Source organism: Mycteria americana, chromosome 12 (genome assembly GCF_035582795.1).
Source record: "Mycteria americana isolate JAX WOST 10 ecotype Jacksonville Zoo and Gardens chromosome 12, USCA_MyAme_1.0, whole genome shotgun sequence".
In the NCBI taxonomy this organism is placed as follows: domain Eukaryota; kingdom Metazoa; phylum Chordata; class Aves; order Ciconiiformes; family Ciconiidae; genus Mycteria; species Mycteria americana.
The window spans coordinates 4,664,012-4,685,814 of NC_134376.1; the positions used below are offsets into that span (position 1 = coordinate 4,664,012).

General features: G+C 49.1%; 1 protein-coding gene across 4 annotated transcripts in view; it reads left to right on the forward strand.

The window, feature by feature from the left end:
• The window catches only part of RNF216 (ring finger protein 216), an 84,959-nt gene extending 63,156 nt beyond the window's left edge, over nt 1-21,803 (forward strand). For all 4 annotated transcript variants that reach the window (XM_075515626.1, XM_075515627.1, XM_075515628.1 and 1 more), the window contains 4 exons: nt 6,152-6,249; nt 8,756-8,978; nt 17,450-17,519; nt 18,191-21,803. In XM_075515626.1, coding sequence (XP_075371741.1) covers nt 6,152-6,249; nt 8,756-8,978; nt 17,450-17,519; nt 18,191-18,510 — 711 coding nt within the window. In that variant the 3' untranslated portion in view covers nt 18,511-21,803. The remainder of the gene's footprint in view (nt 1-6,151; nt 6,250-8,755; nt 8,979-17,449; nt 17,520-18,190) is intronic.

Consider the following 21,803-nt stretch of genomic DNA (forward strand, 5'->3'; position numbering starts at 1 on the left):
AGCTGACCTGCTGCCTGCAACTTTTGATATATTCCTCACATCTCTGGAGCTTGAGAGGAAGTAGCTTTGAAACAAAACTACTTCTTTCCAACCACCCCAAATAATAAAATTCTTTAAAGTTTTGTACAAGTTCAAATTAAAGCATGATCCTTTTCAGTGAAAGAGCTGTTTCTCTTGCTCCAATTACAGTACGGTAAGTGAGCATGCGATCAGTGAGCAATTTCTCGTGATAGCAGTTTCCACTCCTGACCAGCTGTAGGGTGATATTGATGCCGAGCAGCACTTCTTGTGTGAAGCTGCAGATATTTTTGCTCTATAGGTCTCTAACCACTGCACCCAAACCAGCAGTTGATCTAGCCTTTTAAAGTCAGGCTCTGGGGAGGGGAAGAGCTTGCTTTGGTTTCGTATATGTGTTTCGGGAACTTCTGAATTACAGATACGAGATAGTCCTACTGACTTAAGCAAGCGTGGGGTGGGAGTTACCACGTGTTTCTGGTTCTCGGATTCTAACACAGATGACCCAAACCTCTGTGGGAACTGGCCTGCCGGTGTGTTTCTGGAAGCAAAAGGGCATTGCGTATCTCCAGTGTCTTAAAGATGGGGAGGGAGTACAATATGCTGGATTTAGCAAGAATGTGCAAAACAGGAGGCGTTGGTTGCAGTCATCGTTTTTGGTAACGGGGTTTAATACATGGCCACAAAAGCTTTAACCAGCCCTCCTGGTGGGCATCAGATATAAATGCATATTTTCCTTGTCCAGCTTTAACTCTCCCATCACTCGCAGATCCCCATTGATGTTTACGCCCTGGCACGTTCTTACAGCTCAGTCCAAGGCTTGTGCCTTTGCTTTAGCTTTATTTCTCCCCGCAACCTCTCCCCTCCCAGAATAAATTATAGCTGTGCTAAGGAGAGGAGACTTCAGGGTTTTTTTTTTTTTTTCCCTGGGTTTCTCTTAGCTGCTCATCTCCTCCCTTCCGTCCCGGGGCCCGGAGCTGCGGTGTGGCCGGCGGCCGCTGAGCGGCAGCGCTGCCCGGGGAACAGCCTTGCTGGGGGACCCGGCACAGCTCCCCGGGGGGAGCAGCAAACCCACCCAGCACCCATGTCCTCCCAGCCCCTTGCTCCTTGCCCCCTCGCCCATCTGAGGCACGGCTTTCGTTTCTCCACGCTGCGTGGATTTTGAGTGTTGGGAGTTGGTACTTGCTGCCCATCTCGCCTGTTGAATGCAGCGATGCCGGTGGCTCCGGAACCGGAGAGCTGTCGCAGCGGTTCGTGCTGGAAGGAGCGCTCTCTGTACTGGGCGGTCGGGTACCTGCGGAGCTGAGGTCCTACATCCCTGCGCTGGGTGTTCATACATCTCTAAAGAGGGGTCTCTCACCAAAATGGATTGTCTTGGGCTGGATTATAGCCTCTTTATCCCAGCTTAATCTATAGGAAATCCCAGAAACAGCCCTGAAGGAGTTTGCTCACGAGAGCTTATCCCTGCTTAAAGATTGCATTCATTTAGCTACTTCTGCATCCATTTTTAGTTAAGGTCAGTGCAGCTTTATGGACAGTGGAGGCTTTGTGGGGAAGAAGACTGTGTGGTTCTTTGTTTTCCCATTAACTCGTCTGGTTGGGAATTGCAGCCCTTTAATTAAACCAGCGCAGTATGGACTAGCCCTGAGGTGCTATTCTAAGACTATTGCATTCACATCTGCTTTTGGGTAAAACTTGGCCTGTTTGAGGTTAGCCTGCGCTATTGTGTGTCTAAAAGCAGGAAGAAGCAGAGAATCAATCACTGGGGCTCCGTCCCGGCGAGCATCGAGGGGATACGCAGTATGTTTTACGTCCCTCTCACTCCTAGCAGGGAGCGCAGCAGCAAATGTCCCCGTGCGTGCGATCGGCAGAGATTGCTGGAGTGTGCAACTCGCCCTTCCTGGGGGACGCGGGGAGTTGCACAGCGCAGCGGCAAAAGGATTTAATTAACCAGCATATGGAGAGCTAAGGCAAGCGCTGGACTCCGCTCAGAGCCACCACTGAGAGCTGGAGGGCGGTGATGACAGCCCAGTCCATCGCCTGCTGTTGTTTAAGTTGAGCTTCCCCTCCTCCCTTTGCATCTTGCTCAATCGGTAAATGGCTTCGTATAAACTCCTACAGAAGAAGCGGGCACGCAGGAATGCCGTGGGCAGTCGGTCAGTGATCTGTGTGTATCATCTGATGTTTTTGTCCATGTGGCATTTGTTTGGGTTGAAACCAGGAAAGCTGGTGCATCTGCATTGCCGGCAGCGCGTCCAACAGCCTGACTGTAGCCAGAAGGACGTGGAGACTGGCAGGGAGAAGTTGGTTATTTGGGTTTTTCCCCCCACCAATATGTGGGCTGGACCTTGGAAAGTTATTTTTAGTAGACAGCAGAGTGGGGAAAAAAGGAAGTTTAGGCTGTGTTTTAAAACTGTAGCATCCATTGGAAATACCAGTAGAAGTGCTGAGGAAGGTGGTAGGCTCCTGTAAAACACTCCCTTCTACCTTCATTAGATGCTGGGACAATTAACAAGGACGTTTAAGGGTTGCAATGCCTGTGCTAAAAGCAAACTGGCTGCCCTTAGCCAGGCTGGCCCTGAGCACAGAAAGCTGCGTATCCGCACCGCTGACCCTGGGAACAAAGGATCCTCCTGAACCCAAACATGTTTGTGTTAATCCCGGCTGCTTCCTGGCGGCCAGCGAGAGGAAACGGAGCCACTACCTCTAACAGATGTACAGTGAGGAGATTACAGTGTGTGATTAAACACCCTCTCCATCACATCCTCCTCTCCGCCGTCCCAGCCCGACACATTAATGGACTGTCCCAGGCTGCCTGCCAAGCTCGGGCAGATGTAACAGGCAGCAGATACTTAATCTCCTGCATCCGTGCCTGGTTTGGAGCCGTTCGCTGATGCCAAGGCATCTGCAAACACGCCGCCCCTCGCACCGAAAGCGTGAGCTGTGTTAGCTGTACCTGCCTGCGAGGAGGAGTGGGCTGGGGAAAGGCAGGAGAAACACATGGAGTTCACACCATCCAGAAATTATGACTTTTAACTGAAAAGCTGTTAAAACTAAAACAAAACGTGCTTTCCCACGTGAGGTACCCCTACGCTAGTAGGCCAGGGTTTGCTAGTGGACAAGGTGCTGAAGGTGAAGTTGGGCAGGGTCTTGGTTTTGGTGGACTGACTTGCTTCTTGGCTGTTAGGTTTGGAGAGGAAGATTTTAGGGCTGGGAAGGACTCGTTCCTTCTTTGTGTGGGTTTAGGCGCTGCCTTATATTGCGGTAGCCAGTCTTTGTGCCAGTGCTGCTCTTACAATAGAAATAATCTAGGCTAGTTGCAAAAAATCAGCCATCCTACTGTGTGTTTAGGTTGATTAATATGGTAATGGCAGAACGTGTTTCTTTATCAAACAAAAAGCTGTTTCTAAAATAAAAGAACCCCCTGTGGAAATTGTAGAGATCAGAATTGTCATCACGTGAGATGTACAAAACCCTCAGCAGCCAAGCGAGTTGGATTCGAATAAGAGTAAAAATCAAAGTCACTTTTCCTTTCTCGGGCAAGAGCCGCGACCTCAGTTATGGCTCTGGAGCAGTTGCCTTTGTCTGAACTGTGGGCTTTCTCCCTGCTTTTGCACAAAGGGCTCCAACACGGGTTCCTGTAACTGCCAACAATGTGCCATTGTCTTGGATAGAACAAGGGAGAAGTCGCAGCGAGTTCTGCTAATGGCACGTGTATTGCCCATTTTTCCCCTGCCTCTGTTTTGGAGAGGACGTGGCTTGGTCAGAAGCAGCACCAGGTGACACTCGGAGTTAGGAAGCCATGGGGACATCTCCTTCACGGGGTGCATTGGAACAGGCAGGCAGAGCCACCCATGGGTTTGCAGCTCTCCATGGCCAACACGTCTTGGGAGGGATCCCAGAAATGTGCTCAGCTGCGATGGCACTCGCCGTGCAGTGGTCACGGTAACGCGAAGAACCAGATACCTCCTATCTCCTGCCATCCCAGTGCGCTTGGGAATCTGCATTGCCGTGCCTCTTCCCTTTCTCCTCGCCTGCGCAGGAATCCCTTTTCCCGGCTGTAGGAGACAACTGTTTGGCAAATAGCAGCAGCCTCAGCTCAAGGGAGAGCATTGTTTTTAAATAGCTGCGGCGTGCAAAGCAAGGATGGTGGCAGTAACAAAAGGCAAAGGGAATGACTTGGTACAAAAGTATAAGCGGCACCATCTGCTTCAGAAGGGCATCGTTTCTAATTCGGCAGCGAAGGAGGCTCCTGGAGTTAAGTAATTGGGAATAGTAGGCTCCTGGCTGGAAAGTGTGCCAACCCTTCTGGCAAAAAGCTGTTAAATCTTTGTTGCTGGCGTGTGAAAGTGGTTCTGTGTGGCAGGGCTCCAAAGACTGTGTTTAACCCTTGATGTATGTAAAAAAGAAAAAAAAAACTACAGCAATTTTGATCTTGGAATGGCATGTGGCCGGGTGTCGAGAATAAAAGAGAAAGGTGGGTCCTCATCGAGGTACGTGAATGGCTCCAAGTCTGATCCTCCCATGCTGATAACAGCCAGGCCTGGCCTGCCAACAAATGCACACAAAATGGTGCCTGTTTTAACAGCTTTAGCAGGAAAACGCAGTGTATGATGAATGATTCATGAGGATCAATAGAACCAAGGCATTTACTGCCCTTTAAAACTAGTGCCTGTCTGCCAAAGGGTGCATTTGCAAGGTGAGTGATCACAAAATCCTCTGCTGAGCTTTTGGGACACAGTCACACGCTTGGCTCTCCTCTTACTACAGCCCTTACCCTGCAGTCTGCAAACATGTCCGGCTTACCAGCCAGGATGAGGAGCCTTTAATTCTCCAGATGAAAGCACAAGCTGTTACGCATCTCCCAGCGAGCAGAAATACAAACAAGTCAACATTTTGCACCCGCTCCTAGGGGTGGCTTCCTTGGAAGCTTTGGTCTTCATCCTGTTTGTCTGATTTGCGATCAAAAGCGTGTTGCTGCCTACGTGTGTCTTTAAGCAGTTACTTCTATCGTATCTCGTATAAATGTCCGATTTCTTAGTTAAAATAAAATGAAGGTAATGCAATCAAAGAAGATCTGTGTCTGCAGTTGTCCTCTTTCGCTAGTAGTGCGACCAGAGCTGGGCAAAGCTCTTTTGGGACCTTCTTTGGTGTGGAGGGGAAGAGGATGCTTCACAGCTGTATGGGTTTTCCTGCCAGGGGGAGAAAGTTGGATTTGAAAGCCTGAGCCCCAGCCATGCTGAAGATGAAACAGTTGGATTGCAAAACGTGTACTTTTTCCAAGTTTGATTTGGATGTGTTTTAATCTTCCTCAAATTAAAGGAAAATCTCTTGTTTGACCCAAAACAAAATTGTGTTTTCTTTGGCCAACCAACTGAAAAAATCAACTCTATCCCCAGTGTTAGTCCAAGTTCCCTTGCCAGTAATACCTCTACAGCTCTCCTGTTCCACACAGCTTTACCAGTCCTGGATTAGAGCCTCTTTGCTAAAGAGTTTACAAGAACAGGAGAGTTTAATCCCTTGCTCTAAGTTTAGTTCAGCTATTCTGGTCAAATTAATAAATATTTGTTCATATTCCACCTCTGTTTTATGGACATTTGTCCACATCCTGCCTTTTTAATCTGTTTACTCACATAAACTGCTTTAACCTTATTTTGTGAGGTTTTACAAAGCATAATATGGATCTGCTCGTATGCATGGTGAAGCAGAGTTTTTGATGCAGCTGCAAGGTTTCCATCGCCTGCTGAATTAGAAGCCTTTTGTATGAAGGTGAAGGATTTTGGTCAGGAAACAGATGAACTTGATGTCCTTTAGCACCATGTTTTCATCTCTGTAATCTCCTCGGGGAAGTAACCAGTGAACCTGGTGGCTGCTCCATGAGTTTTAGGGGAACTAGGATTTACGGACTCATTGCGTACCTGGGTTCTTGTACCTTGGAAACCCCTTGGCTCCTGTTATTGAGAGACTCATTCTCGGTGGAGAACAGACCTGCAGACCTCTGTACCATACTGCCAGCCCCGTCCTCAACTGAGAACCTGCAGCGTGGTGGGGGAAGGCATGGGAATTTTTCCAATTCCTAATGCTGTTAGTGGTGTGCTGGGTCTTCTCTTTCTTTAATTCTTGTTATCCTCCTCAGGAAACATGTCGGAAGTGCCAGGGGCTGTGGAAGGAGCACATGAACCTCACCTGCGAGCAGCTGGCTGAGAAGGATGACATCAAATACAGGACGTCCATGTAAGTAAACTCCACAACCAGGCAAAAATGGGGGGGTGGATGAACTCGTAATAGCAATACACTAGGCAATACATGCTGGCGTGGAGGGGGTGAGAAACCCTTCTGTTCTTGTGACTAGGAGAAGCCCTAAAGTTCTGCTGGGTGTCACTGCCTTCCATCAGGGAGGTCCTAGGGACGTCAAAGCTGAGGGGTCAGAAGGCACCCAGGATGGGATTTCTTTCTGTGAAAGATAACTTGGCAGCGGATCCAGCTAGTAATTTGAGAACGTGGGAGAGTTGTCACCAGCCCAGCCTGTTCCTCTGGCTAGCCCGCTGTCTCGCAGGCTGGCACCTCGTCCCTCTCGGAGGTGAGAGACCCCCGTTAGTGTTGCTTGTGGGGGGGAGAAGGGAGGTGTTGCACAGAGGCAAAGAAGTGTATTGAGTCACAGTAAGTCGGTATTACCCTTTGAAAATCTAGAGTGGAGACAACGTGTGGTTTGCTCAGCTACTACTTTCTGGCTTCATGGGAGGGGATGTGTTTTCTTACAGAAACTTGTCTCTGTTTCTAACCGGTTTGTAGGAATTGTTACCGGATGGAGTCATATTTTGAAATACGCATGTGTAAATCCTGAGTGTTTCCCTAAAATCTTTTGAAGTTTGATCTCCCTCATTGCTACAGTAAATGACAAAATCCTCTGCCTTTAGGAAATAAGGGAACGTTCATCCATGGAGCTGCATGTCTAGTGCAGTCAAATGGGACTTGCCCACGTTGCCCAATCCTTTCCCCTCTGATTTAGAGCCTGTCTGGCATGAGTAGAGGCTGGAAAGCTCCACCACTGGGAGGCTGAATGACTGTTGCTTGCTCATCCCGCAGTCCCTAATTCAGAACAAAATCTTTACAGATTTGATATGACTTTCTCTGCCACTCCTTTTCCTGTAGGAAAGAGGGGTGAGAGGGAGGGGGAATGAGTTGTCGTGTCCCTAATAAGGAAAAAAAAGTCAGTTTCAAAACCTTTAGCAGGAACGGTTCTGTGGAGAGATGAGTCTTGCTGCCTGATACAATAAAAGCTTCCTTTTGAAACCCTGTGTAAGTGAAGGGAAGCACAGCTGGAGTTCAGGCCAAACTTCCTGCCTTGCTCAAAGTTTCCAAAAAAAAAAAAATCTGCATCAGCAGCATCCTGTTGAGTAGCGGAGGAAAGAGCAGCTGCAGCTCAGAGGAAAGTCAGTCTCAAGTTGGCTTTTTTTGGTCTCTATTCTTAGCGTATCTCCAAATGCCTGGATGCGGGTCATGCCAGGTATAACTGCGTGGGAGCTTTGGGTAGCTGCAAGGCAGCTGAAGTTCCCACCTCACCGTTCCCTGCTCCTCCGGTTGTGCTGGTGGAGTGGTTTGTGGGGCTGTGCTGTAGCCTGGTTTGCTGCTGTGATCCTCCTCAAAAATACCTCCCTGTCATCTCCCAAACATATGTTGACTTTGCAGGTCCGCTAAAGTAGTTGGGTGGAGATGCCTGGCGAAGGACAATCGTTCCCCACTGTCAGATCGGCACAGCCAGAGAACTGTGCTTCCCTCAATGAAAACACAGTCTCTTTTACTCTTCTGTCATCAGATTTCACTTCTAGGTTGTGAATTAAATTGTAACGTGATCTCCAGTGGTCAGAAAATTGGCCCTTAGAATGACAACTTATATTCTTAAGTCTTTTAATTAAATGACCAAGGCTTTCCTTCATTTCTGTGCCAAAATAGTATTGCTGTGAGCTGAGCCTTTGCACTGGAGCCTGTGTCGCTGCCAGGATGTCTCTTGGGGACAGGGACTGTGCTTTGTCCTGGATTCCCATTTGTGCTCCATTAGAGTAAAACCCATCTCTTGAACCTAAAGCAATAACCTCTGGAAAATGTATGTAGGGAATCTTAAGAGAAGGGGGAAAGCCCAGTCTCTGTGGGGATAGATGTGATTGTTTTTCAGTTACTGATTTAAATTTAACAAAAACCAAATAGATCTGGAGCATAGCAGCCAGGGTTGAAAAAAAAAATATATATCTACGTGGTCGTGGCAATTTTGTAGCTGGAGCAACAGGCAAACATAAAACTAGCTAGCAGATGACAGCCAAGGGTTTGCTTTTCCTGAACTTTATGTCCCGGGCTGTATTTCTCCACAGCCAAGTCGAGCATCCACGTGCCCTTTGGCCCTTCGACTTATGGCTTAAATTCCTCCCAAGCCAGAGCCTGGCGCTGCGGCGTTTTGGCTCGCATGGAAACCAGGATCGGGTCTGCAGCATGCAGCCAGTGATTGACTTTCTTTCACTTAATTTGTTCTTGAGTTGTCATGGGTTGGCTCCAAGTGGAGCTGAGCCCAGACCTCCTTGGAACAGCAGTGGACCGTGGGGATGGCGTAGGAGGAAAGGGAAAGGGGAGAGGTGCACTGGGGAAAGGGGGTTAAAGCATTGCTGGGATAGCGTAACAGTAATTTTACCGCGGGCTGGTGACTGCAAACACCCCTTCTCTAATTCTTCTCCCTCCTCTTGCGTTGCAGAGAAGAGAAAATGACAGCTGCCCGAATTAGAAAATGCCACAAGTGTGGGGCTGGCCTAATTAAATCGGAGGGTTGCAACCGCATGTCCTGCCGTTGCGGTGCTCAGATGTGCTACCTCTGCCGGGCTGCCATTAACGGGTACGACCACTTCTGCCAACACCCCCGGTCGCCCGGGGCTCCCTGCCAGGACTGTGCAAAGTGCTCTCTCTGGACAGATCCCACAGTAAGTAATGAAGGACTTTTGTGAATGATTCGCACCCTGATTGCAATTACCGTTCTATGCCAGCACATTGAAATACATGCCTTCCACCAGAGGAAAACGGCTGTTTTTAGACAGCACAACTTTTTTCCTTTCCCAAGGCAGCTAAAAAACACACTGGAAGCCTACATCAGCACAGAGTCACATCTGACCACAACTTGGAAGGAACTGGTGTTGCTTTAGGGAAAAACAGCTCCTGTTAGATGAGGGCTTTGGTTGGAAGTGCTCTGAGCGTTGTTCTGGGGAGTGGGGCTTGTGGAAGGAGCTGGTGGGGAGCGTGTGCTGGCACCAGGCACGGTAGCCAGCCTTGGGATTCCTGGGACTCGTTCCTAGTTTTGCAGCTGAGTTGCAGTTTGGTACGGCTTTGCGTCTGGAGGCGAGGGGAGTCATGTCTTTTTGGTGCCCAGATCATCTGCTCGCTCTGTGAGTCCCTTCGCAGAGATAGAGAAAACTGCCTGCAAGCCAACGGTCCAAAGTTAGAGTTGGGTCCGTTCTCACGGCTGTTACCAACAGCTGCAAAGGGCGAACTGAAGCTGTAAGGGAAGCCGTAGTAACTTAATACAGCTTGTAGCTGTGACAAGCATGGGAAAACTTAGTGCAGCATCTCTGTAAATAGAGGTCTTCAATATCAGAAATCCAGAAGAGCGTAAGTAGGAGCAGGAGTTGAATTCCTTGACTTCAGCAAAGCAATAGAGCAACGTGAATGTGGATCTGCGTTCCCAGGGCTTGTCTGAGCTTTGTTTGTCCCAACACTTCTTTGTCTCAGGCTGCTGCAGCTTGCCAGAGACTGCTACCAGCCCCTCTTTCTGCAGGGGCTATGCACATTCCTGCGCCTGCACGGAGCAAAGGAAAAGCCGCTCTAAATCTCTCCCTTCTACCTGCAGGCTCTTGGGGGTCTCCCAGCGGGGTCCCAACCGGCGTAAACTTCCTAGTCCTCTGCTTGCCTGCCTTTATTCCTGCGTTATCCTATCGATGCAAGGTGTTAAACCGAACACAGACACCTTCTTCTAGGCACCCCTGTAGTGTTTCCGACACCTGGTTATGCGCTCCCTGGATTCCTGTCCCACTCCTCCCCGACTTCCAGCAGGATGCGATGCAGGGTTCGGCAGCGCGAGCGTCCTTTGTTCCCATCAGGCTGCTGATTGTGCTGGGTGATGGCATTTGTTCAGAGCCAGAGAAAACATGAGGCCTCTCAAAAAGCTCGTACTGTACTTCAAAATAAATAAATAAATAAGCAGCACAAAGAGGGCACTGTCACCAGGCACTTTCCAGCTCTCTAATTAACCAATGTTGTGGCAAAGAAAAATTTCCCACCGTCAGCAAAGACCTGGCACTGCCTGCTCTTTTTTCTTGGGGTTTTTTTTTTTTTTTTTTTGGATGACGGAGCACTGGTGGGCTGGGGAGGTGAGGTTGGGTGGCTGTCCTCACTTGCGGTGCAAAGAATAATGTGAAACTCAACTGTTGGCTTCTAAGACTGAAATGATGGATGCCTGTGTGCACTGTCCCCCTTTGTAAGGGGCTTAGTGACACTAACCCAGTCCTACCTGGGTGATCTGCACTCCTATATGGGACGTAAACAGGAGTTGACGTGGTAGGTGTGAAGAGGGGGAGCAAATTTGAATCTTGGCATGGGGATACAAAAGAGCAAAAGGCCATTGTGTCAGTTGTGTCTTGTTCTTTGTTCGGGACAATGTCCATCCAAGGGATTATCCCGTCCCGGCTCTGCCAGCTGCTGCATTGGCATCTTCTTGTGCCTTTCTCAACTCCTCCGTTTCCTCTTTTGGCTCAATTTCTTTTATTCTGTCAAAGTCAGTAGATGGCTGGTGCTACGGGTATGGGAAGAGAGTATCTGTTGTGGGCTTGCGCGTGTTTGTAGCCATGCTCTGGGTGTGTGCAACTACTGAGAAGACAAGCCCAGGCCATCTCGTCACCTGTGGAATTAGCAGCCCATCGTTTAGGAGCTGGCGGCCATCTCCCTAGATTAGGCTCTGCTGCAAAATGAGGAGAGCACACGTGTGGCACCAGAGCTTGGCTTAGAGAGGGTGACAGGATGTTTTTGTTCTGATTTCTGATGCATTCACGTACAGCCTCAGCTAGAACAGTCTTCACAGCAGACCAGTGGCATGGTCACAGTACCATGCTCTTGTCTATTCGCATTTCACAGATGTAGACTTCAGCTTTCTGTCAGACCTGGATGATTTCATACCTTTGTGAAGGACCTGTTTTGGGTCTAACTTTCCGTTATTTACAGCAAAATTCAGGTTTCTTTAAAATAGGGAACCTTTGTTCTTTTCCAAATGTTTAATGTTTTCTGAGTCTGAAATGATTCTTGTGAAAGTATAAGTAAACCTATTCATTAGCTTGGGTTAAAAACAAATTAAAGACAGTCCTCTAGGAACTGCAGCATCTGTTAGTCTTTGTCTCAAAGGATCTTGAGAGAGTAAAGCAAAGGCTTCAGAATTTCCCATAATAAAAGGTTAGTTAAAATCTTGTCCCTATGCTGTAATCAGACTTGAGTCTAATTTATAAGTATTGGTGCAGTATTTGCTGGCTTAGAGACAAGCTGCAATCGGGCTGTGGTCAGCAGCTTCCAGGGTAGCAGGCGGTAATCGCTTAATCACTGCGTTTCTTCTAGAGCTAATCGGTGCCCTGCACCCCTGTAGGATATGAACACGGGCCAGCAGCTCTTGTCTGTAAGCTGTTTGGGCAAAAGTCCTCGCGTGCCTATTCTGCAGCCCGTGCTAGCTTTGGCTTGGCTCGCTGAGACGTTGCTGGCTGCAGGAGGGGCTGATGCAATATTGCCAGAGACAAAGCTAGGGACGGAGCGGTGAGAATTGCCTCTGCAAACAGCAGGCTCTGGGTCTTGGGGGGGCTGTGTTTGCCCTGACTTCTAAATATCTGTAGCAAACCTGAGGCTGATGTGTGCATTTTAGCCGTTTTGTACAAATCCTGTGATGCAATTTGACTAATGCGTTCTGGCTGTTTTGGTAAACCAGGTTCTGCTCTCATATGTATTATTTTTAATTTAATACTCATCTTTGGACTATCAATAATATTGCATAGCGGCTTTTTTGGCTTTAAAGTTTACGATGTTTTCAGTAAATTCTTAAAACACTCCCAAAGGCCCATCATTAAAGTTCAAAGCAGAAGACTAATCATTATAAGGTGTTTGCGATTATCCCTCCTCCTAGCATTATAAACAGAAGATGTTGAGCGAAGACTGTGTAAAACTTCAAATGCATTAAAGCAATGCATGAAGTACACAGCACTGCCTGTAAGATTTGCAGGGAGGGGAAGCACCCCTAAATTTAGGGGGGGGTGTTTTTTTTTTATCGTGCTATAAAATGCCTTAATCATAAGCATACGGTTAATCCGCGGTATTCGCAGAAAGCCATCAATATGGAATGCCTGTTGCTAAAATAACTCTGCATTTCTTAAACGCCAGCGTGTGCTTCGTCCCCGTCCTGGCCCCCCTTTTCCTGCAGCACTGCGGATGCCCTGTTCCAGTTACAACACCGCCTGCTTTTATCCCCTGCTTCCTGCTGCATGGAGGAACACGCCGGAGACAGCCGATGCCTGTTCTTGCTCAGGCTCTCCGCAGCTGATCTGGGAATGATTTGAAACAAAACCCCTTAGTCCTTTGGAAGCCTCCGTTGTGAAAAATCATTTCAAGTTTATTAGTAACGGCTGCGGCCACACATACGTGGAAAAAGAAAGCAGTAAAAAGCCAGAAGGGGGGAGGCAATGGTGGTGAAGGCGCTTTATAAAGGCAGGGGAGGGGTTGCACAGCCCAGAAATAGTTACGAGGTCTCTTGTTTTCCCTCTTTCAGGAGGCAGGCAGCCGCTTTCCTGTGACACTTAATAATTAAAGATAATGAGAAGCACAGTAGATAAAAACAGAGCTTTCAAAAGCTCCATGGATGGCACTGTTCTTCTGGGCAGAGGAGGTTTTATTTGGGGGGAGGTTGTCTCTGTGTGACTTGTGAAGCTTTTATCTCCTTCGCTGCTGTATCTTCTTGTTCCCGATGGGCTGTTTGTTTCTCCGGCGGCTCTTTCTGCGTGCGTGCAGGGCCCTGCGCGGATGCTGGATGCGGCTTCTCTGTACGAGCGTTGTTGAAACGGGCCTCCCTGCCATGAAAAGGTGCCTCGCTTAGCAACCCAGCCCAGCTCTCCAGTTAATCCATCCACAGACCCGAGCCATCCTTTCTGCTGTGATTGGCTCCGTGCTTGCCGCATTCCCTGGATTCAATGGGAGACGGCTGAAAGGAAAAGCCTCCTCCATGCCGAGATCCTTTTGCAGGTGGGGAATCGCAAGGGCAGGCTCTCAGACCGCCCAGGGACGAACATTTTATTTTTTTTTTTTGGCTACGGGACTGGGGATGGTTCCTGCAAAGAGCATGCTGCTGTCAGGTTTGGGGCAAAGCTCGGTCCTGTTTTGCCACTTAAAAATGCAGCTGCTATTAATAACCGCATTTGCTTTCTGCAGTGTTTGCAGATAAGAAGGGTGAATACATCTCCTGGATCCTTTGCATTTTTCTCTTGGCCACCTCCCTTCTCCCGTGATGCAACGGAGCACGGGGAAGGGCCACGCTATAGCATTGCCCTGCATTTTCTGTCTCAGGAGGAGAGCCAAGTTACATCCTTGCTCAAAAAACATGCGGGCTGGCCAGTGCTGAGACCCCCCCAGGGTTTGGGGGAGTTGCTTTTTTCTTTTTTTCTTTTTTCTTTTTTTTTTTTTTTGCTGTAGGCAAGGCAGCTGACAGGAAGATGACTGTTAACTCGACAAGATAAATCCATTCAATCCACACAGCCTGTGAACAGGCTATTAAAATTATAATCTAATCCTTTATTAAGGGACTTGAACCCGCTCAGGAAAAGGGACACAAGAGGCTTTTGAAATTGTACTGCAGCCTCCACCCCATGTGACATTAAATGGCTTCTTACCACAACAGCGTGCTAATGAAAACTTAGGTTTTGGTGTGGATGCTTTACCCCTAGATGAATCAGCCATCTCTCTCCAATTACTGTGGAATCAAAAAAACAGCCTTTGCTTCTCAAAGAATTAGTGGCGTTTTGTGAAAATCGCTGTTGTACGTGGTGAATATTTACAGCACTGAGATTTGTTTTTTAATTGACCTGTGCCAGTGCAACATGTAATAGCCAGAACTTGTGGCATCAGCTTTCCTCCACAAATATCCTAAAATTATCTTGCTGTGCACATATCAATTTTTTTGTTCCAGCTGGGACGTGGATCTTTCCTAAATACTACAGGTATTGAACTGTGCTGTGTATTCATCGCTTGCCAAATTTAATGTCAGCTTCTTAAGCAGGAAGGTGCATTTTGTGTAGCGTATTTTTGTTCTTTCTATATTAATGGATACCAGTTTTTCAGAAATACTGATGCAAAAAAAAAAAATTTAAGCCAAGGCTTGGTATGTAGGATTAAGTATAAATACTCCTTAACCTTTCAATGTGAGATTACACTTTTATCAGCAGAGAAGCGACGAAGCTGGTAACTTCCGTGCTTGGAGATGTGGCTTGTTATGCCTCTGCTATGATTTGCAGCGTGGAACTAGTCGGGAACTCGTCATCCCGATCCGGGGCTGTTCTTGGCAGGTTTTTTGCATCCGGGCTGTGCTGCAAGGTTTGCCCCCTCTCGAAGACCAAGAGGGGATGGGGTTGAGTAGGGATCTCTGGCCGTTGCATTTGAGATCCATGCAACGGATGGATCTCAAAAACACAAGTTTTACGTTGTTTTATGTTGTCCTTGCGAGATAGACGTCATTTTGGAGACTCGGCAGATGGGGTTTGCTGTTCCGCATTTCCCCGGCGCTCTGGGAGCTGCAGTAATTGAAGCCAGCATCACCTTGGGTGTGCGTGCAGCTGGCTCGCCAGCCCTGGGGGCAGATGGCTTTGTCGATCCGTCATTAGTGTGGAGGTCAGCTGCAGTTTAAACTGCGGGGGTCGAGTAGCCCTCGCTGCAGGAGGATCTTGTAAAGTTGCGTTGTTGACCTGTCCGATTCCCCAGACTTCTGCAGGACTGACTGCTATCAACAGCAGGGTTTGCAGGAGCCGCAGCATGACGGGTGGTGGTGGCAGGACGGTGGTGTCCCTGGAAAGCACTGTTTCAGAGGGTTAATCACAGACTTAAACTAAAGTAAAAGCTTTTTTTAAGTCAGAAGAGACTTCTGCGTGTTTCTAGGCTTCAAGGTGAGGTTTATGCCTTTGTGTGAGTGAAGGAGATAGGGTGATCTTGTTCAGTTGAGCTTAAAATATGTTTCTTACTTGTCATATAACTAAAAAAAACCCTTCAGGAGCATCTTTTCCAGTAAATGGCAATAAGATGGGAGAGGTGGCTATCTCAGTTTTCCAACAGCATTTCAAAAAATACTCTGGGAAGAAAAAAAAAATTGAAATGTTGAAGCTTTGCTCCCCAAGCAGCACTCTCAAAGGGTGGCCCCAAAGGAGTGGAGGATGTAGGGTTGCCCGTTGCGGAGCATGCCCAGGTTGTTTTCCAGCCAGGGAACATCGCAATCTGATACTTGGGGGGTAATTAGAAGTTCTGTATAGGCTCAGAAGAGCCATTCTTCAGCAGTTTTTATGGAGATAGATAGGCTGTAATTAACAGTCCATGGAAGCAGCCTGCTTGGAAAACAAAAAAGCATGTCCTGGAAAGTCTTAATTTTAACCATTGGCTCACAGAATAATAAAAGGGAGGGAAGTATTGAGTTTGACTGTCTTCAGATTAAGATAACTTCAGTCTCCCAGGGAAACCTTATCTGGTGGTGGGAGGAGAGGACATCTTAGCAAGCTTCCCAGGCGTTGCTTCTAGACATATGCAGGACCATGAGATTGGAACTGGGAAGCTGGCTAGGCTTAAAGTAATTTCAGCATAGCTGCACACATGAAGCACATTTTGAATTTAGTCCCAGAGCGCTCTTCAAAATAGAGGATATTTTCCACATTAAGAGTGTTCAGGAAGAAATTTATGGGTTTTGGCAGTACTGGAATTAGGATGAATAAAACAAAGCGGAGTCTTGCGCATTGTCGGGTACGTGGGGCTTGGGGTTTCCCTCCTGCTCCACCGTTAGCGCTTGCAGATGAACTGCTGAAGCAAACCAAATGCTCCTTTGTATGCAGGTAGACCCAGAGTGGCTGATGCCTGATGCAGGTGTTGTGTGTCATCCAACAGCTCCTGTTCTTGGCCTTCTTCCCTAATAACTAACATCAAGAGTACAAACGCTCTCCAGGAGGCTTAGCTATTCTCATTTGTTTTCTGAAAGTGCCAGGTAGTGTTTCATCCCAACGGACACGAAGCAGCAGCAGATGCAACCCTGTAGAGACCAGGAGGACCTCTGCTGCCATCGCTGCACATATGGCCAGCAGAAGCATCTGCTGCCTGGCACTAAAAGGGAGTTGTTTCTTTAGTCGTTCCGTGTGATCTTTGTTACCCTGATAACTGTTGCATGCTGTGGTGCAGTGAAGAAACTAATTTTTCACAGCTGTTCTTGGGAGTGGACAGTTCATGCTGAAGCATGAATTGGGGTGATTCTCTGGTTTCATGCCAATGCTAGCATGGCCTTGTGTAAAGCCTGAGAGCTGCCTGGACCCTATGGGCTGTCGGTGACCGTCCCTCCAGGCAAGCCTCTCCTAGCTCAGGAGTTGCACGGTCTTCTTCCAGGACTTTGTCCGTCATGCTCCCTTCATCTAATAAAAGGTGGTGTAAATGCCATCTCTAGATACCTGCAGCCACCTGAGGCTTCACTGCCTTGTTTGGTCTCACCGCTGCTACTTTGGGTTGAGAAAATTGAAGATGATGAGAGGCAGGACGCTTTCAATTTCTGGCTTGCCCTTGTGTTCTTGTTGAGCAGTGGGTCTGAATATTCTTGCTATAACCTCTAGGTAGACATTAAAGAAACATATTGCGATTTATGCCCTCCTCAGAGTTACAGATAAGATCTAAATGGCCTCATCACAGCACCATTTAGCTACTAGAGCCAGGATTTAAGTTGTGTTAATTCCAGCTGTTGGGCCGAAAACTCTAGAAGTGCTAGCATAATGTAAATATTTAATAGACTATTGCCATTTAAAAGATTAACAGCTCTCCAGCAGCTCTTCAGATGGGCAGAGCTGGGTTGCAGCTCTCTGGTTTCCATCAAGTCAATGAATTTTAGCACTGATCTCCCTGGAAAGCTGATCTAAGCCTCTTAGTCATACTCCGTAGAGTAGGCTTAGCTCTGTGCAAGTTACTTGTGCTGCAATCCCCCAGTGCAGCCCTGCTTCTGACTAAACCTAGGTCAACCCCAAATGAGGACAATTCAGCCAAATTTACCTTTTTATGCCACTGCAAACGTGCTGAAAAGAAAATTGAGAGAATAGAAGGTTGCTGCAGCAGAAATTAGCCCACTGACCCTTGATACTCCTGTGATTTCTAGGAAGATGACGAGAAGATAATCCAGGAGATTCAGAAAGAAGCTGAAGAGGAGCAAAGGAAGAAAAATGGCGGTAAGTCACGGTCTTTACCTGTGCTTTGAGATGAGACTGAGGCCGAGAGGAGAGCATAGGGTTCCCAGCTACTGACAAGTCTCTGGATCTTCATTGGATTTTTGCCACGGCCTGGCTGTTTGCAGGCTTCTCTGTGCATTGCTGTGCTGCACCAAGCATCACCCAGATCTTGCTGCAGAGAAGAATGCAAGCCATCGCCCTGTTCCTCCTGGGAACCGGTCTAGCTTTAAAGTGCCGCTGCCTGTAGGCTTTAGCTGGGACCGTGGGGAGGCACAAGGCTTGTGTCCGGCTCTCACTTGGCGACGGGCGTCGTGGATGCACAGACCGGTCTCCTTTCCACTTGGCAAAGTAGCTGAAGGGCAGCATGACCTCTGTGCTCTGTGTTGGGGGGCACAGGGGCATGCAGGGGCTGCCCCACGTCCCTGCAAAAGGAGGTGTTCCCCCTTTATGGGGTGGTGTTGATGACAGGAGCCAACCTGGAGAGCTACTGCTGGGCTCCATGGTGCCTGGAGCATGGAAGGGGCAAGCAGTGGTGCTGTAGAGAGCACGCTTAAGGAACGTGCTGGCGATGGAGGATGCCGACTGCAAATGTAAGACTGTGGACCAAGCTCGGTGAGTTTTTGTTTGTGGGATGACTGGTTGTTTTCTCTCCTTCTCTCCTCCCTCTGCAGAGAACAGCTTCAAGCGGATCGGCCCTCCTGCAGAAAAGCCCATGGAGAAAATCCAGAGAATTGAAGTCATCCCCAGACCTGTTCCTCAGAACCTCCATCAACCCCGGATGCCCCCTTACGCCTTCATGCAACCTCCCTTCCCGCTCCCTCCTGTCCGTCCCATGTACAACAACATCCCCCTCAACATCGGCCCTATCCCTGCCCCCTATGTCCCCCCGTTGCCTAACATGAGGGTGAACTATGATTTTCCCCAGATCAATGTTCAGCTGGAGCACAACTTGCCTATGCACTTTGGCCCTCAGCCTCGACACCGGTTCTGACCTGGTTCAAACAGCACTTGGCGTAGAGTCACTGCAGGGCAAAACCACCCCAGTAACGTGTCCCCCCCTTCCTGCTCCAGCCGCTCTCGGTTTAGCCAGCTGCAAGGGGACCCGCTCTGACTCGCGCGTACCTGCACTGCACCCCTCTCTAGAGCTTCTCTGAACCTTTGCCATCAAACGTTTCAACCTCTGTGCTGCAACAGGGCTTGGTGCTGCATTTCCAAGGGGTCTCTCCTGATGTTGGGCATCCAGATATTTTGATTTGACAAAGCCTGTTCAGGCAGCTGTTGGGAGGGAAAGTGAGACTGTGGAGCGCAGGGCTGCAGCCGTTCCTCGGGGACTTTCCAAAATTCCTACCTTCCTGCTGGCCAGAGCAGCTGCCGCGTGGTCAAGTGAGTCTTGAGGGAAGAGAGGAGAGACTTGGCATCTGAGTAAGACCTTCAGGAACAAGTTAACAGGAGTCAGCTGCCCCAGCCTTCTGCCTGCGGAGAGGCACGAGGCTGGGGTTCCCGTGTTCTCCAGCATCCCTGTAACGTGCTAGCACCTCCCAGCAGAAATAAATTGTTAAAAACCAAGTCGATCTAGTGTTTTTAGCATTTCTCGCTCTGTAAGTGGAGTGAGGGGGATGCAGCAGCCATCTCGTTGCTGAGATCTCAGTAGGAAGCCCCGAGCCATGAGCTGTCTCAGGGCTTTAGGAACTAGCAGAAGACTCGGGCACCTTAATCTTTGGCTGAACTGAACTTGCCCCCTTTGAAAGGCTCAGGTTTTTTTTCCCCCAGAGGTGGGTGCCTCTCAGCTTCCAAAACGTGGCCTTTGCTTTGCTGGTCTCGCCTGGCATTCCAAGTCCTCCTCTGCCAGCAGCTGGTAGAAGCACCCGGAGCGTAAGCTGCACCCTTTATTGCAAAAACCGCTTGAGCAAATACCTGGTTAGATGCGTAGACAGTGGTGTGTGATGTGTGCTGTGGCAGAAAAGTTAGGAACTACCCCTGTAGTTGTGCACGCAGGCGGCGGCGAGCCGCGAGCCCCTCAGCCGAACCCCCTGCAACCAAACAGGCGGCTGTAGCCTTGTGCTGCAGGAAGCTGGCCGCTTCCGCGGCGCTTCATAACTTCTGAAAATGTGTGTTTCAGCTTAATTGGCTTCTGAAAAGCATGTTAAAAGGCGAAGGCGAGTATTGCTGGGCTTAGGAAGCGAGGGTTTTAGGAAAAGCAAAACTTCCTTGTAAGAAGCGGGGGCTGCAGTTGCTGGGCTGCGGGAGGAGCGTTGGCACAAAGCCCTTTCCCCACAGCTCTTGGCTGTGCTGTCTGCTACAGGCCCCCTTTAGAAAAGAAAATGGTTGGAGTGGAAAAAAACCTCCTCACAGAAATGCTGGGCTAGCTTTTAGCAGCCAGTTGTGCCGTCGTTCCCCGAGTGGTTTGGTCTGGGCCGCGTCCTGCTCCGTCCTGCTGGGTTGCTCGCTGCACTGCCCCTCCTGTTATTCCCACCTGTATTTGAGCATCTGGGTATCTTTTTTTCTCTTTTTCTTTTTTTTTTTTTTTTTTCCCCTCAGGTAAAACTCCCTGCCTCCACCTCTTGGCATCTGCCAAACCCTTGCTTGCAGCTCCCAGCACAGCATCTCCTTGGGCATGCAGGGAGCAATGGGTGCGAGGCTGTCGGTGGGGTGCTCCCGGAGGGAGGCAGCCTCCACCGTGGCCCAGGACAGCATCTGGGGACTGTTGTCCCCAGGAGGGTCTCCCAGAGGGGACTTCCATGCTTTTTGGAGCTGAGTCAGCAATTTCTCCCCTCTTGGGCATTGCCTACAGGTTGAATGTACCCTGGGGAGTGCTCTGGTCCAGCTCCTCAGTGCCATGGTCTCTCTAGCATTAATAATCAAGTGGTATTCCCTTGCTGCTATAATTTTTCTTATTTTTAATCTGTTTCTGGAAGTAGTCTGAGGGCTGCAGGAGCTTATCGCTTGCTGCTCAGCTGAGTTTTAGCCAGGTTTAAATCCCAGCTTGCACCGAGTGATTCCTGCGGTAGCCAGGAGCAGGGCGTCCCATTGGATTTCACAGTGTTAGCGGGCGGTGAGGAAAGGGACCCAGGTCAGAGGAAGCGCCAGTGGCTTCCCCTTGCAGAGAGAGAATCCTGGGGTTTTAATAGCCGAGATCTTGTGGGCTCAAGGGCCGGCTTGGACGAGCCCTCCGGGCTTTCTGAAGCGTGTGCTTTTCCCTGGCAGGGTGGTCATGGTTGTCCTCCAGCACCCGCCTGTGCAATGGGGGGGGTCAGGCAGCGGAGGTGGGTTGGGCAGCCGGGGCGCAGCTCAGCTGCTGAACCGGTGGCCCAAACGACAAAGCAAACGTGCAATGACCTCTTCCAGCGTCCCGCAGAGCTGCACGGCTGGGAGCACTGGCAAAAATGATGGTCTAATCCCATCTTTTGGTGCGTGTCTAGAGATGCGTGGGCGTAAAGAACTAAGCCTTGGCAGAGGGAAGTGCAGAGATGGAGCAAGAGGGATGGAGGAGCGCCGGGCAGAAGCAGCAAGGGGAGGCTGGTGTCCGTGGTCCATCCTCGTGGTTAGGATGTGAGGGTCGTCTGCTGCTGTGGTGCAACGGTCACGGTCCTGGAGGAGACTGGTAGATGTAGGGGGAGAGAGGACCACTGTCTCCATCTCCCCCGCCAAAACCACGAGCTTATTTGTGTCTGAGGAATCGGTCCTTGGTCTGTGATGGGGAGGTGCACCGTGCCCAGCAGCCCCGAGCGATGGGCTTGGCCCCCCACCCGGCCCTGGGGCGACGCTGGGCTCCCGGCGCTGCTTCTCTCACCAAGGAAACACCCGTTTCACCGAAAATTACTCTGCAAGCCAAAGCGTGTGGCTGCTCCTCCCCTCTAACCCAGAAGACCTTGAGGTGTGGTTTCTGATGGCACTTGGGTCTCTGTTGATTTATTGAAGAAACAAAAAAAAAAACCAACAAAACTTACTGCACAACCACCAGAGCCATCCGTGATCTGGTCTCTAACTCCCGCGTCCCCTTTTCCCTCCCGCCTCGCAGTCCTTGAAACCATTTGTCCTTTAAAAGGCAACAGGGAGGTTGCTGTGCCCAGGCTGATCCTGTAACAGGTACTTCTTATGGTTAATTGCAGTGTCCCATTTTACTTGCCTTAAAAGGTGGAGAGAAAAACTTAGTATTTGCACTTAGCAAAACATTATATTAAGAAAAAGAAACCCTGTAAAGATGTGCATGTTCTGCAACTTTGTATAACAATAGCTGAAAATAAATAGGTGGTTTATTAAAAAAAACAAAACAAAAACAAAAAA